Genomic DNA, 17,776 nt, shown 5'->3' on the forward strand with positions numbered 1-17,776 from the left:
TTTAAGATCTATTCTTCCAAATGAGTGACCTCCCTGAAGTCCCTAAAAGAATACAACACTGTCATTAAAAGTTTCTCTTCTTCCGTGATGACTCGTTGGTGTTCCAGGTGTTCTCTGTTTTGAAGTATTTATCATTTTGGCTCTAAGTGCCAACCTGAGTCACCTGTTTCCAGGCAACCACATTGGTACAAAGGGAAAAATTCTCTCCTGTATCTTTGTGGCATGTATGACATGCTCTGAACAAAAGGGGGAAAATAATCTTTATGTGCTGTGGAATATTTCAAGAAATTAAACAGAGATATTCAAAAGATGTAAAATGAAAAAAAATGGTTTTGCATGGACTCACTGTCATTTTAAATTCCTGAAGTTTTAGGAGTCATCTCTAATGGGAATGGTTTACATATGGCCCATCCCCAGTTCCCTTTCCTTGGCAGCCTATGAAGAATATTTCTATTATATTGAATATTGTATTTTCCCCTCTTGCATTTTCTAAAAAAGTAAGAAATAATATATTCTGCTTTGGAAGATGAGTTCAACCAGTAATTTTGCCTGTCATTAATATTACAAAAAATAATAAACCTTCACCAACACTTCTCATATTTCTTGGTGTGATATTGGTAGTGCACTGAAGGACAGTGCTAAAAAAAAATAGGGCCAAATATCTATCTTTCCTGATTTCCTGGTGACCTGGCCTGATATGTTCTATGCCAAGGACCTAGAGTTCCAGGCTAATTTATTTAATCTCTTTATGTTCTGACATTTTATAGTTATCTGATATAGCTTAGTAAAGACCCGAGTTTTAATCCTGCTTTATACACTGAGATAACTGTTTTCTTGGTGTGCTTCATCTGACCCTATACTGAAAGGTCACTGTCCTATCCATTACTAGGTCAGTTGGAACCTTTTCAATGAAGGTCTTGAATTTTATAATCAGATGAATTGAAGTCAAACTCGAGAATTGTCATTGTATAGAATGAGCTGTAGTCGGACATTTCGTTGTTTGTAATCCATCTAGTTATCCACAAGACACTTTCAGGTAATTCTGGTAGAGAATGTATGTATACATTAACACAGGAAGTGTGGTGCTCCATTTAATATTCATTCAATTTTTAAAAATCAATGTGCATTAATTAAATGCTGACTATACACCAGACACTCTGCTAGAGTCAGGGAATATAATAAAAATTAAATAGCTCCTGCCTTCAAGGAGCTTATATTCTCTCCTCACTTCACAGAAAACATAGACCATTAAATACATAATTTCTGCAAAATAATTTCCATGGGGAAAGACACCAAAAGCTGGTAAGATCAGATAGGCTTTTTAGGAGGTAGCACTTGGATTCTAATAAGTGAAGGTAAGGAAAGGATGTCTTCCAGGAATTGGAGGCTGTTTTTTATTTTATTTTATTTTTGAGAGGTTCCTAGTACCATAGATCTAATCCCAGAATGGCCTTGGATGTCCAACCTCATCATTAATAGATGAGGAAACCAAGACCCGAAAGAAATGACTTGGCCTCAACTGTCTGTTCTGCTGGAAACTTCCTATGGTACCATGGTCTTCTCTTAGAAGTCTGAGTGTTATCTAATGGAATCCTCAGACTCTTACCTAACCCAATGAGTGGACCTGACTCATACCTAAATCTGTTTTAGAGCAAACGATGTTATATTGGATTCTCATTGTGTTCTTCATTGAGCTTTTTATTGAGTTTATTTATTTTAGAAAAATCTAGTGCACTGTACTATTCTGGTAGGACAATGCTTGACCAAAAATGGGAAGCAGTGGGTCATGCTGAAATTCACATCATCCTGCATATGATTCATTGTAGAAGGAAGGAAAGAAAACTGGCAGAAATCAGATTATAAGTATTAACTGGCACTACTCTTCCCCCATTCAACCTCAAACTTAGTATTTGTGGGAATATTCCTGTTACTATAAAGAAGTAAATATTGATTTCTCTGAATTTCTTCATCTTGTAGAAAAGGTGGAAGAGTGTGGTTTAGAAAACCCCCATTTCCTCACACTACAAATACAAAGGTTCTTTCACAGTAGAACTTGGATTCTCAACAACTATTTCCTGGAATTATAAAGAATTACCTTGTCCACATTCTCATTTGGGCTATAGATCTGGCTGCTAAATTCCTAGGTGTCATTACAATATTCTGTATTTTCACAAACACAATAGATTTTCTAGCTTATTTTATGGCATGAATAACCACTGCTGCTTTGGAAAAATGAATCAGCACCACTTTCTGTGGTGCTGGCTACAGGGAAAGAATCACACTGAATTATTTCCTTCAAACTCTGTGGTAGTTTTCCATCAGAATCACTGTATCATAACAGTTAGGATGCTATACCATCTAGCCTGTCTTCAAATCCCATGTCCAATGTTAATTAACTATGTAAACATAGGCAAGTAACCTTTTGGGGCCTCAGACCCAACCCTAAGGCTATCTACTGTCATACATGGGTCATAATCGAACATAGTAGATCCAATTCCCACACCAACTAAATCAGAATTCTTTAAAATGTGTAATTTCCTGTCTCTATAAATTTTAGCACTAATCAGAACATAAGGATTTGAGTCAAAAAGCCTGGGTCCAAATTCTGGCTCTGCCATATACTATGTGTTGGACCTTGGGGAAATCACTGATCCCTCCTAGGCCAAAGATTCTTCACCTGTAAAATAAGATTAAATTCTCTGGCTTCTAGAGGCCCTTCTATCTCTGCAATCTGATTCTGTGAAGTCTATGTGCATGTATCAACATACTGTATATTCCCACTGTGCTCTGTTGTATAAAATAAATGAATCTAAAAATGACCACTTATTTTATAATGTATATAATTAATAATAATTATGTATTAAGTCTAGTGCATGGACTTTTCAAATTTGAAAACAATGGGCTGCTTATGGGAGGAGTCACAGTTAAAATTCATATAGACAGGCATGTATACTTAGGAGCACAGGTTTTAGTCACTTAGTCAACAAGAATTTATTAAGTGCCTATTGTTAGCCAGGCACTCTGCTAAGTGCTGGGGATACAAAAAAGAGGCAGAAGACAGTCCTGACCCTCAAGGAACTCACCATCTAAGGGGGGAAGTGATATGTGAACAACTGTCTACAAACAAGCTATGCACAATATAAATTAGAAATCATTATCCAGGCCCAGATTCAATCTAGCTCAGTAGGTTGAATCTGGCCTGCTTGTGAAAACAAGCGTCACAAATGGTGAGATTTCTTAAGACAACCCAATATGGCAAAACCTTTAATAAACTTTGTCTTTTTCCTTGGCTGAAAAAAAATCATTATCCAAGGGAAAGTACTAGATTTAGGAAAGACTGGTGAAAGGCTTCCTGTAGAAGGTGAGATTTTAGCTGGGACTTGAAGGAATCCAGAGAGCAGAGATGAGGAGAGAGAGAATCCCAGGCATGGGAGGGCAGCAATTGAAATTATAACATTACTTGTTTTAAAGTAGATGTTGGTTAAATATGTAAATTACATATCCGTATTAACATGGGTTTTTAGATTTGGAAGGGTCATCTAGCACAATCTCTTCATTTTATGGGTGAAAAGTCTGAGGCTCAGGGAAATTAATAATAAGAATAATATTTATGCAGTACTTGAAGATTTACAAAGGATTTTATATATGTTATCGTCTCATTTTATTTACCCAAGGTAACATAACTAATATGTGTCAGCAAGTGCACTGAACCTAGGCATTTCAGACTCTGAGGCCAGCTTTCATGCTACTATGCCATGTTAATACTGCCCTTTCCCCTGTCTGTCCTTTCTCTCTCTCTGTCTCTGTCTCTCTGTCTCTCTCTGTCTGTCTGTCTCTCTCTCTCTCTCTCTCTCTCTCTCTCTCTCTCTCTCTCTTCATGTTTATGTAATTTGCATCAACTCTGGGTTCTCACAGACTATGTCAGTAAAGCACATGGCACAGAAAATATGAGAAAGACTTTGAATGCAGACCCAGCACAGCCTGCTGCCTGAGGACCTGCCAGCCAATTTGGAAGCAGCTCATCATTAGAATGGCCGTAGATTGATTGGGCCACAGCAACTTTTGAAGTCCATTTTCAACTTTAGGGGAGGGCTGAGTACTGATTTAGCATGGAGAGAGTGTGGCTATTGACCAACTGACAGATAATTGGAGTAGTTATATAGAAAACACAATGCATTGTATACTAAACATAGTAAGTATAATTAATATGTAACATACGAAATATGTATGGGGGTAGTTGAAGGCTCTGTGATTTCATCAGCGTAAGGAAATTCTATTGTGAGAACTCTTTCTGGCAATATTGATTGTAACCTATGACATAGTAAATAAATATGAGGGAGTCATTAAAGCCACATAGAATTTAAGTGACTTTTCCTGGGTCATAGAGCTAGTTAATATCATAAAGCAATATTTGAACTTAGGTCTTCCTGACTCCAAGCACAGCGCATTCTCCACCACATGATGCTGTTATGTCCCTAAGCATCCTTGAATCTCAGCTTCTTGATCTGAAAACATGAGGGGTTGGATTGGATGACCTCTAGGGTCCTTTCCAGGTCTAGACTGTTGCTATAAAATATGTGGTGTATATAGCATATATTTTAGATTTTATGACATACGGGAGTGCCTTTTTTAAAAAGAGATTTCACTTTTCCATTTCTGTTAATGGGGAAATATTTTAGCTAGTAGGTGTGCTTTATAATGGCTGTGTAGAATGTTTGATTGCCATTAGAGAGAGCAGTGAGTCACCTAATTGTAGAAACAAGTTTAAATATTACCAAGTGAAGTGAGCTTTCGCCTAAAGGCTTAGGAATAATTAGAAAATGAGGGCAGTGCCTTCATCCTGGAGGTGACTAATGAACTAGAAATCTCTTTTCTTTGTAGAGATGTGGGGGTTCAGGGGTGCAGAATGCTGCACATAGTATCCGACACCATGTCTATGTCAGCCTGCTTTTCTTTATTACAGAGAAGGAATTATGGATGTGGGGGGCTGAGAGGAGAGGTATTTCTATCCAAAAATGACAGTGACGAAAGCCAGGGATACTTTTAAAGGATTTTGAAACATTTTTTAGAAGAGAGATTTCTTTTTGAGAGAGACAGAGACAGAGAGACAGAGAGAGACAGACAGAGACAGAGAGAAAGAGACACAGAGAGATAAAGACAAAGACAGACAGAGACAGAGAGAGACAGAGAGACACACACACAGAGACAGAGACAGGGAGAAGGAGAGAGAGACAGAGAGAGAGAGAGAGAGAGAGAGAGAGAGAGACAGAGACAGACAGAGACAGAGAGAGATGGTGGCACTTTAAGATAACAAGCATATACTATATCTTGGGAGAATTTAAAAAGGATTCTTTTTAATTTTTCAAAGATTTGACTACTTCTAACTTCATGCTTCAAAAAAGTCTTTTTTTACATCACTGTCAACAATCAAATGCTCACAAAAGAATCTCCTTTGAGGCACAAATTTCCTAGGCAAATCAACTTTGTTATAGCCGTTTAATAAAAGATTTTAGACAAGTCATTAAGCAGGCAGTTGACGGGATTATAGGGGTGTGTGTGTGTGTGTGTGTGTGTGTGTGTGTGTGTGTGTGTGTCTAATTTAGTGTACTTAAGGGTATCAGAGCTCTTCATATTCAGGTGTACCTTGTAAACTGGCTTCTGACAGTAGTATAAGAAATAAGACTGTGTATTGCAAAGGATACTGGAATAAAAGCTTAGAAACCTGTTTCCTATTGGGGCACCAGATAGCTAAGTGGCTTTGGATAAGTCCCTTCGGGCCCCTGGGTCTCAGAGGGGCTCAGTGTCATCTCATGCTGCAATTAGAAAGCTTCAAAATCCAGGGAAGAGGAGAACTGAGAAAAGGGCTCAGTTCTACAAATTGTTTAACCTAAAATTAATTCAAAGGAACCACTGGTAAATATGAATCACAGTGATGGACCTTTTCCTAACAGATCTTGACTCATAGATTTTCTCTCTGCCCTGATTGTTCCAGGTGAATTTCACGTAATGCTCTTGGAAACTTTGTGCTTTTATTTTTGTAAAGGAATAAGTAAAGTGTCATCGTATACGTATGATAATGTGGCAGCTAGGTGGCTCAGCAGACAGAGCGCTGGAGTCTGAGTCAGGAAGACTCTAGTTCATATCCTCCTTGAGACGCAGAAGAGCTGTGTGATTATGGACAAATCACTTGATCTGCCTCAGTTTCCCCTCTGTAAAATGGGTATAATCATAGTACCTACCTCCTAGGGTGGTTGTGAAGATCTATTGAGATTGCCTCTGTGAAGTTCATTGTAAACATTAAAGTGCCATGTAAATTATAGGTATTATTATAGACACTGAATTTTTGAAGGACATTATTAATCTGCTCTCTGGAGAGCTTCCAGAGAAGGACAACCAAGACAGTCAAAGTCCCTAGCCCAAATCATAGGTGAATAAGTTGTTGGAACTGATGATGCTTAGCTGGGTAAAGAAAAGTTGCAGCTTGAGCAAAGAGGGTGGATATGATAGCAGCTATCTTCAAGTATTCGATGAGCTGCCACATAGAAGGAAAAAGGGATTCAACTCAATTTGCTTGGCTGCAGAGGTGAAATTAGGAGCAAAAAGCAGAAGTTGTGAAAGAGCCAGCTTTAAAATCCAAATAATTAGAGCCATCCCCAAATCCCAAAGAGGGAAGGGATGTCTTGGGATGTGGTAGAGGCTCTCTCTTGATTGAGATTTCCAAACAAGGGCTGGATCTGTTGTTGAGGATCCAGGGGAAGGGATTCTCAGGCAGGTACAGGTTGGACTATGCATTATTTTAATTCTGAGATTTCCCCCCAACTGAGAGTTCTGTGACTCTGTAATTATATATGCCAACTTTTACCTCAAATACATTCAATAGATAGGTAGGTGATAGATAAGATAAATAGTTAGGTAGATAGATAGATAGATGATAAAGCAAGTGAGCTACTATTAAGTACTTATTACATGCCAGGCACTGTGGTAAATACAAGGGATAAAAAGATAAATAAGCATAATACTCTATCCTCAAGAAGCTTACATTCTAATAATGGAAGACAATATGTAATGGGTACCTAGAAAGTGGGATGGAAGGATACACTCCCAGCAAAATGGTTTGGAAAAGGTCTGTGGAAATTACATAGAGTACTTGTTTGGGGCAAGATATGGAGAAAGTTCAGCTATCAGAGCCTAGCATTCTAAAGGAAGAGTCCAAGGATTTATTGGGGGATGTTAGGAAGTTGATGTCCCTATGCAAGATACAGACATGGAAAATTACAATGGAGTCCTGGTTCTGACCTACGTCATGTAAAAGCACACCTATTGACCTTTGTATCCTTGGAGCAGAGTCCAAGTTTCCTGGGATAGAGAGGAGCATGGGAAAGATAAGGATGATGGTTGGTGTGTCCTCACCACATAGGAAAATAAATATCAATGACTCTACTACTATAAGAATAAATGTTCACTTATTAATAAGTAGATTAGAATGTTTAGTCCATAAAATATATTATCTGTCTTGTGGTCCCACCTTCAGCCAAAGGGAGTGGTTAGCCAAAACCACTTGGGAATTTTGGTAATGAGCTAAATCTTTTAGGACCTTTAGCCATTAGGACAAATTGAAATTCTGTTCTGGATTATCTGGCTCAATGACTCCATCTTCAGGTGTTGACTTCATTTATGAAGGTTTCAGGATCTTCTCTGTTACCTTTCAGAGTCAGTATGGCATCACAGATTAAGAGTTTTGAAGTCAGGAATGCCTATGTGCAAATTCCACCTCTGAAGCTCACTAGATAAATGACCCTAGGCAAGGCACTCTGTTTCCCAGACAACCACATAGGATTTAGATGCTGGGTTGCAGACAGGTTACAATCTGTGTTAGTAGGGGGTTGGCCCCTATTGGAGATCTTCAAGCAGAAGCTGACTGACCACTTGTATGAGTAAGAACTAGAATTCCTTTTATGTATGGATTGGTCTAAATGGCAGTTGAAGTCCCTTTTCACTCACAAATTCTGTGATTCTGTGATGGTGTTATCACATTAGGACTTGCTCGTGCTGAAAGAGAGATGTTTTGCAGATTTGTATATGACATTTTAGATCTTTTCCCTAGCTCCATCAATTACTTTAATTCATTAAAAAAACATTTTTAGTCTAAATAAATTAATCTATGCAGCCCAATTCACTATAGTCTTCAAAATTATTTGACTCCAAAGCATTAGCAAAAGAGATACTCCAAAACTCCAGTGGGTCAGTCATCTTCTCATTATGAGCACTGCCTGCAATGATGCATATCAAAAACTATTCATGCCTACCCTTGTACTTTTGTCCATTTCCTCTGATAAATTCACCACAAGGGGCCAGCTCAAAAGGATGGGAGGAGGCCTTCCTTGCTTTCTCCTGAGGTCAGAGGCATTCTAATCTATCACACAGACCGTCCATTAGTTATTCCTAATCTCACCACCTCAACAACTAATACAAGGATGATGCATTGTGGCACAGTGGATAGAGCTTTTGGCCTGGAGTCAGAATAGACCTGAGTTCAAATCCAGCCTCAGATACTTACTGTGTGACCCTAGGTGAGTCACACCCCCAGTTTGCCTAAGTTTCCTCATCTGGAAAATGGAGATAATGATAGTATCCCTATCCTCTAGAGTTGTTGTAAGGATCAAATAATATGTGTAAAGTGCTTAACTTAGTGCCTGACACATAGTAGGCACTTTATAAATGTTAGCTATTGTTATTGTTATTTGGAAGCAGAGCACTTGCATTCAAATCCCGAGTAAGTTTGTTTTTTGTTTTTTTTGTTTTTAGTTTCTGGGTCTCAGTTTCTTCATATTGAAAATTTAGAGGATTGAAATAGATAACTTGAAGTCCTTTCTAGCTCTTAAAACAATTATGACTCTTTGATTTTTTGAGGGGAGGGGTCATTTATTTCCTTGACAACATACTTTATACCACTACTTTGTAATTATCAATAGATAATCTGTTGCAGAAACAAACAATAGTAAAAATAAATCTGGCCTTCATGGGATGCTCTAAGAATTTTCTCCCTTTTATTTTTTTTCAGGTTTCTTGAGTACTGGAGATCAAGCAGCAAAAGGGAATTATGGACTCCTTGATCTAATACAGGCTCTGAGATGGACTAGTGAGAACATTGGATTCTTTGGTGGTGACCCTTTGAGAATCACCGTGTTTGGATCTGGCGCTGGGGGGTCATGTGTCAATCTGCTGACTTTATCCCATTATTCTGAAGGTAACCGTTGGAGCAATTCAACCAAAGGTATTATGCCGGTTGCAAATTTTGACAATTTTGGTGTCTGCATGCCACCGCCATTGGTATTCTGTGATGCTATGTATCTATTTCTCTGTTCATACTGAGTGTAAAGCACAGCTCACTAACAGTCAGACCTGTGATGGGCACATTCTACAGTTTTCCTATGCATGTTGAAATTTCAGGTGTCATACTTTTCTTCTGTCTCCCGCAGAGTTTGGAAAAGATACTCTCTTAGATGGATTCCAAATGACATAAGTCTAGTCATCGTTCTGCTTCCACATCTTGCCCCAGAAAAGCATGCCTTTTAGGAAAATCAGAATAGACAGTTCCCTGTTTTGTCACTATATCCAGTAAACCTAGGCAAGATTTTAAGAAAGCAAGAATCATTTTAAATGATGGAGGTTAACAGATGCTTAAAGGCCTTCAGCACATTGGATAGCCCCCTTGTGGTGAACTTATGGAAGGACATTTACAAAAATCATGGATAGGCATGGATGGGTTGCAACCTCTACCATAAAAGGGAACTCTGAAATCAATAAAATGAGAGATCCATTGAAGTGTTTGAGATGCTCAGAAGTGTCTCTCTTTTTTTAGCATAAAGATCAAAATTAGGCTCTAAATAGTTTGTTGGAATTCACATAGTTCTCAGTTATCATCCAAGAAGAGAATGTTTGATTATTTTGCATGCATGATCCAAAATTGTCAAAGCATCCAGGTTATAAGCAGAACTTTTGATATTTTTCCCACACACATTTTATCTTATACTTTTTTGCCCTGTTTTCAACTCCAAAGCTGTTACTTTTTTCCCCTTCTTTTAGTTTGGAGAAGGCAGGGAACATGGAATATCTATGAAGAAATTTTCCCTTTCATTAACAGGTCTCAGCACCCTCCTCTTCTTAAATAAAGGTGTATTCCCAATCCAATCACATTATTATTTAATATTTTTGCATTTTACCATCGCTGCCAACTCAACTCACATCTAGTTGGTCTCATTTGAAATATTAGAGAAGACACAGAAGAATATTCTTGGTGAAGTCTCTCTCCTGCCTTTCTTGATCATTCTCTGTTTCTCTCTCTGTCTCTCTGTCTCTCTCTCTCTCTCTCTCACACACACACACACACACACACACACACACACACACACACACATCCATATACAACCACAAACTTTAGAACTATATATATGTATGTATATGCACTGTAGAACTATATACATGTATATATGCACATATATAATTACATTCCTTTACATAGAGATATATGCACATCCATAAATATGTATACAGAGAGAGAATAAGATAAAGAGAATATTTTAATGTGATGTCATGTAACTCTTCTGTATTACAAATTTATGAAGCAAAGATCCACCAAGGTACTTAAATGCTGGGTTTAACTTATAAAGCATTTTTATTGGTAAAGTTAAAGCTTATGTGAGAGAAGACAGAGTATCTGGTTTTGCGTGGTACCACAAATTTCCTCATATGGAATTACAGCAAGGTAACTGGTCATCAACTAAATGTATGTATTCAGTGAATTGTCTATTGTTTGAGCCATAACTTGTTCATATGTTTTATGTAAAATGCTCATTGACTTTATTGAGATGTTAATGGGGGGGTGGCAGCACTTCTTAGAAATTCGGATTATTTCTACAATGTTTGTTTCTTTAATAAGATAGTGTCTTTCTAAAGAATGAAAATGTCCTCTTGAGAAAACTGTTTATTCCAGGCCATACTAAATCTAGTGTTTAACTGCATTTAAAGGAGGGAACTATTTCTTGCCTTTGGTATTATTTGGCTTCAATTTTTTTTTCCCAACTTGCCTGCTAGAATTAAAGAGGAAACTGAAGAGATAAGCTGAGAACTCAATCCATTACAAACAGAAGAGTTGAAATGAATGGAGCAAAAAATAGATCCAAACCCAGTCTCAATGTTAACAACACATTCCTACTTCTGTGTGGAACTAATTGTCTGGAACCAAAATTATTTGAATACTTCAAGGATGACACAAAATGTTGGTCAATTGTTCCCTCCATGACTTAGTAGGTGGTCTTTCAACCATGACCATTCCAGTGAAAAGCCTCTCCAAACTTAGTTAGGCAGGCCCTTGGACATCCATCCAACACTGAACTTGTACACAAATCTTTTACAGCTTGGTAGAGTCTTCTGGAGCTTGGAAACTACTGACATTGCCCTGGAGAATTCAAATACCCCCGTGGCATTATGAGGCATTAGAACCTCAGTAATGGAACAAAAATTATTCTTATAATATTCCTTAGTACTATCCTAATACTCAGAAACTAAAAATAGGATTTAAGCAACATACAGCCTTGTTATAAAGCAATTTTCTATACTGTAGTTTCATTCTACCGCTAGTCAAATCATGTCTTCGTCAATTGGAACATATCCTTTCCGTTATGAAATTGAGAGATTACAAAATGAGTGTCATCATTGGGCCCCAAAACAAGCTATTATGAAATTCTATTGAAAATGACATTTTTAAGACTGTTTTCCTATTTTGTATAAGACTTTCTCATTTATACATCTCCACATATTAAAATTATGTCAAACCAATTCCCATAATACAACAAACGACTTGACATCACAAATTTTGGATGCTGCCACATCCAAGTTTTTATTCTACGTGGTCTATTGAGCTTTTCATATTAAAAAAATGGTCTACCTTAACCTAGGGGGGTTTGGAAATTACTCATTAGCATTGCTCAAGAATATTTCAGCACTTGGGCAATTACCACATTTAATTTTTTTGAGAATTGTTCGTATTTTGTTTGCACAAATTAATTTGCACAAAATGACTTATTTTGGAGTAGCTGATGCTGTAAAACACTGGACTTTTAAATGTTACTCCTTTGGCACAGTATAGTGGACTGGACAGCTTTAAGGTTGACTGGAATGAGAAGACCTGGTTCAAATCATGCCTCTCTCACTTCCTACCTCTACAATCTTGAACAAGACACTTAATATCTCTAGCCTCATTTTCTCATTTGTACAAACTGGAAGTAAGATCAAATGGATAAGTGACCTCTTGGGCCCCCTGCATATCTGAATCTATGAACTTTCTGATTCAAAATCTAGATCCAGTTATAAATGTGTTCAAGAAGAGACTTACCCCAAATAACATTAATCCATCCAATATTCTGCACTAATGTCCTTAAGACACCATAACTGTACCATATCAAAACTGTTCCCATCCACACTTAACATCATTAAACCCCTATCTGGAAGGCTTTGCTTCCTGTTCCTTATTCCCAACCAGAATAACTGTAGTTATCTCTGAGCCATTCAACTCCGCTGCTAAGCAACAAACTGTCCCCTGGAATTTTACTCAATACCTTGCCTTGTTCTGGAACTAATTAACTTTGTTAATTCAATTTAATTCTAATCCAACAAAGTATTTATTAAGTGCCTAGCTTGTGTCAGATAAGTGGTAAGCAAGGTGGATACAAAGAGGGACTTTAAAAAGAAGCAGTACCTGCCCTCGAGGAACTTACCTTCTCCTTGATCTTAATTCAGCAAACATTTATTAAACACCTATGGCATGAAAGGCCATTGCCACCCACTGGCAGGCTATACCTCAAGATTTGAGGAAGTCTAAATAAACTTAAATGGTTTCCTGTTAGACATTATGAATTTTTTTCCTAAAAGAAATATTTTTGGATTCAATTCATTTCTGTTTTGAAAAATAAATTTTTGAAAGGTTGGTTCTAATTTTGAATCTTTTAATATCCTCGTGAAGAGTTCTCAGCTCATTTGAATATGTGAATAAGTGAGATCAAGTATCCACACCAGAAAGTAGTACTTTGAAAATTAAGTAAAATGTACTTTTTTGTTTTTCCTTGAAAACATATGCTCTTAAATTATATTTTAAAGCAAAGACTTGCTGCTTAATAAGTCCTGTTAGAGATTTTTGAGGATTATGTAACCTTTAATCAATGGCTCATAACCCCAAGTTCAAGTAAGCAAAAATAGTATATGGGGTATTTCTCATTCTTCATGCTAGAAAATTATATTTTATGCCCAAGAAACTAGAAAGTTGAATCATCTTTATGAAATCATTGGCCTTGATTTTTAAGATAGTCACAGCATTCTGTCAATACAGATTCCTCTAATAGATATTTAGCTTAGAATGTTTAAGACATGTAATTGAGAAAAGTCTACCTGAAGCATTTTGTTAGCTACACCTCCAGGGTTATTACCAGGGAGAATCCTCATGGGGCCCTAAGGCTAATCAAAGGTGCAGACCCCTACCACCTTCCTATACAGGTAAGAATATGTCTAGAAAGGATCTTTGAAGGAGGGTAAAAAGGAGCCAAAAGGGCAACAAGTGGCCAGAGGTTGTATGTTGTCAGAAAGCCAATACCAGTGCCACTCACTTTACCTTGGCTTTGGTTGATGAAGGTAGTTTTGTGCAGATTGGAAAATGTGTTGCTCAGAAAAGACCACTTCTGTTCCTTTTCCTCCTCCTGTTTCCAACTTTCCTGATCACTCCACAGCTCTCAAAGTCCAACTTCCTCCCCTTTACCCATCTCAAAAAAAATAGGGCTCTGGGACATCACCTGTTCTGCCATGTCCTAGAAATGGCTCCATGTACTTTCTTTGCTCTAGTAAAGCTTTAATCTAGCAACATGGCTACTGAGTGGATACTGGAGGTTTAGGACAAATTTTATATATGCTCTTGACTCTTACAAATGACAGGATCCAATTTTATCTGCTATTATTTTATCATAATCATTCAAACTGTTTGAAGGTCATCTCAGTCCTCTTTGTTATTTTCCCATAGGACTCTTTCAACGGGCAATAGCTCAAAGTGGAACAGCCCTCTCCAGCTGGGCTGTTAGCTTCCAGCCTGCAAAATATGCCAGGATGTTGGCTACGAAAGTTGGCTGCAACATGTCTGATACTGTAGAGCTAGTTGAATGTCTGCAGAAGAAGCCTTATAAAGAACTTATTGACCAAGATATCCAACCAGCTCGATACCACATAGCCTTTGGACCAGTGATTGATGGTGATGTAATACCAGATGACCCTCAGATATTGATGGAACAAGGGGAATTCCTCAACTATGATATAATGTTGGGTGTTAATCAAGGGGAAGGGTTAAAATTTGTTGAAAACATAGTAGATAGTGAAGATGGGATTTCAGCTAGTGATTTTGACTTTGCTGTCTCCAATTTTGTGGATAATTTGTATGGATATCCTGAAGGCAAAGACGTTTTGAGGGAAACTATTAAATTTATGTATACAGACTGGGCAGACCGACATAATCCTGAGACTAGACGCAAGACGCTATTGGCTTTATTTACTGATCATCAGTGGGTGGCACCAGCAGTGGCTACGGCAGACCTTCATTCAAACTTTGGTTCACCTACATACTTCTATGCCTTCTACCATCATTGCCAAACAGATCAAGTCCCAGCTTGGGCTGATGCAGCTCATGGAGATGAGGTTCCTTATGTATTGGGAATCCCCATGATTGGTCCAACAGAGTTATTCCCTTGTAATTTCTCTAAAAATGATGTGATGCTGAGTGCAGTAGTGATGACTTATTGGACAAATTTTGCTAAAACTGGGTAAGTATCATGCAAGAGAATGAGTTTAAATTTCAATTTAATGATAGCATCCACTTCTTAATATTTAATAACAAATAGTGTTCTTTTAAGCAAAGGGAAAAGAAAATTCATATGGTACTATATTTGTGCATGTAATAAGATAGGGTAAAGTTGGTCTTTAAAATGGAAGGAAGCATTTTCCCCAGAAAGAAAGAAAGAAAGAAAGAAAGGAAGGAAGGAAGGAAGGAAGGAAAGGAAAGAAGGAAAAAAGGAAGGAAGGAAGGAAAGGAAGGAAGGAAGGAAAGAAAGAAGGAAGGAAAAAGAAAATCAGTGATTTTCAAAATCAACATTTGCCCTTATTTTTCTTTTCAGAACTATTTTTAATAAATCATAATGGGTAAAGGAAATGTTTTTCTCATAGAAAACTACAGTGCCTAACACATAATAGTAGACTGATTTATTTTAATTATTGATTTATTACTTATTTATCCCAAAATTGACTCACATGAATTCGAAACCATGACTTTGTAACTTTGTATATAAGGTCTTGCTTATAGTTACCACTGAAGTGAGGTAACATGTTTATTTTTAATACAAACATTGTCAATCTAGTTCTCAATTACTTTAACATATCCTCTCTCTCTCTCTCTCTCTCTCTCTCTCTCTCTCTCTCTCTCTCTCTCTCTTTAAAATTCCCATAGTGATCCAAATCAGCCAGTCCCTCAAGACACAAAATTTATCCACACAAAACCCAATCGTTTTGAAGAAGTAGCATGGACCAGGTATTCACAGAAAGATCAACTCTATCTCCATATTGGATTAAAACCAAGAGTAAAAGAGCATTACAGGGCCAATAAGGTAAACCTCTGGCTGGAGCTGGTACCTCATCTGCACAATCTCAATGATATTTCTCAGTATACCTCTACCACAACTAAAGTGCCCTCAACTGATATTACCTTCAGGCCAACAAGGAAAAATTCTGTACCTGTCACATCAGCCTTTCCTACAGCCAAGCAAGATGATCCCAAGCAGCAACCAAGTCCATTTTCCGTTGATCAACGGGACTACTCCACAGAGTTGAGTGTGACCATCGCAGTTGGGGCATCTTTGCTCTTTCTGAACATCTTGGCCTTTGCTGCTCTCTACTACAAGAAGGATAAGAGGAGACATGATGTTCATAGGAGATGTAGCCCTCAACGTACGACAACCAATGACCTTACCCACGCACAAGAAGAGGAGATAATGTCCCTCCAAATGAAGCACACAGACTTGGATCATGAATGTGAGTCTATCCATCCACATGAGGTGGTTCTCCGGACCGCCTGTCCCCCAGACTACACACTAGCTATGAGGAGGTCTCCTGACGATGTTCCCTTAATGACCCCCAACACCATTACAATGATTCCTAACACTATACCAGGAATCCAGCCCTTACACACGTTCAATACATTTACTGGAGGACAGAACAATACTCTGCCCCATCCCCACCCCCACCCCCACTCACATTCAACAACCAGGGTATAGCCAGACAAGATGAAACAAACTCTATTTTTTGACGGATTACAGTAAGCAATTACTGGGGATTGCTTGGCTTTCAACCTACAAAGACTTACTATTTAAATAAGGAGGAATATTATGTGAATATACATATCAAGAACTTTTGAGGTTTTGAAAAAATGAATTGTATATAGTTACACAAATGAACTTAAAAAAACTGATCTCGATTGCTTGAAGCAGTTGTTCTGAATGATACTTTTTCATTCACATTCAAGTATTAATTTTTTGAAGATTTAAGTTACATAATGGAATTAGGCATGTGCAACACCAAACAGGAAAGAACTATGACTGAAATTTAAGAACAAAAAAAATCTATAAATATGCACAAGGGACACACTAATGGAATGTCAGATAATTTTCACCAGTTTTTATTTGGAACTGTTTTCTTGTGTAGTCCATATTTACTTATTTGGATAAGTACACAAAACACCAGTGCTGTTAACGGCCTTAGTAGAGCAAGGCTCATGCTGAAACCTGCTGGTCAAACAGCAAAGTGAAGCCTGGCAGGGTCAACATTTTCACATAAGTGCTGTCAGTAAATTGGTGGGGGATCAAGGAAACTGGGGGTTTTTAGCACGACGTGCATGATCATTGATATGCTTGGTGGCTGTGCTGCTGATTAAGCTGCAATTAAAATTCTTCTCATCCCATTGGATTTTTTTCATAGAAGCTTCCTCCATCAATTGGCAGAATCCAAAGAAGATTTGTAAGGGGGCAGAAGTTATTGCAATAGAAAAATTTAGAATAGCTTCAGGAATAAAAGGTGTTAGTTATGAAAGGTAGCTGATGAAACTATAGGGATAGGAGTGAACACTCACTGATATGAGTCCCAGAGAGAAAACAAACAACTTTCTGTATTTTTAATGTTCTTTTATGTTTTCATCTAAATAATTTATAGAAATATTGCCCAAATGGGACTTGTGTTGAAGGATTTATAATTTGCCGTGCTTTGGTTAAAACTGTATTTCGTTCCTCTTGGTAAGGTGAAGTGTGTCCAAAGATTTATTTACAATGGTATTTTATGATATAAGGATGCCCCAATATTGCCACTCTGATTACAGCTCTCGATTCTTGATTTACTCATGTTGCATGACAAAATGTTTACTAATACTATTTCGATAAAAAGTCACGTCCCTCCTCACATTTCATATCGTTATCACCAAAGTCCATTCACCAGAATTTGCTGATGAGATCTCTAGCTAGCATCCAGTGTAGGTGGAGAGGTTACAAAAGGAGAGTCACCCAAACTGGAGGGTTTAGTCATTCCCGTATGTGTGATTTTCAGCAATTGTTCTAAGATCACAGGAAACTCTCCATTCCCCTGTTGTTTACCAGTACCAGTATATCACAGACCTTTCCAAATGTTTGTATATGTAATCAGATGT

At 37.7% G+C, this 17,776-nt stretch overlaps 1 protein-coding gene across 1 annotated transcript in view; it reads left to right on the forward strand.

Moving 5' to 3' along the window:
- LOC118847064 (neuroligin-1) overlaps positions 1-17,248 on the forward strand; it is a 29,336-nt gene extending 12,088 nt beyond the window's left edge. The window contains exons 2-4 of the mRNA XM_036755685.1: positions 9,062-9,274; positions 14,066-14,855; positions 15,536-17,248. Of these exons, the coding sequence (XP_036611580.1) occupies positions 9,062-9,274; positions 14,066-14,855; positions 15,536-16,358 (1,826 nt within the window). The 3' untranslated portion in view covers positions 16,359-17,248. The remainder of the gene's footprint in view (positions 1-9,061; positions 9,275-14,065; positions 14,856-15,535) is intronic.
- Positions 17,249-17,776: the final 528 nt, after the last annotated feature.

This window comes from Trichosurus vulpecula, chromosome 4 (assembly GCF_011100635.1).
Source record: "Trichosurus vulpecula isolate mTriVul1 chromosome 4, mTriVul1.pri, whole genome shotgun sequence".
Lineage (NCBI taxonomy): Eukaryota > Metazoa > Chordata > Mammalia > Diprotodontia > Phalangeridae > Trichosurus > Trichosurus vulpecula.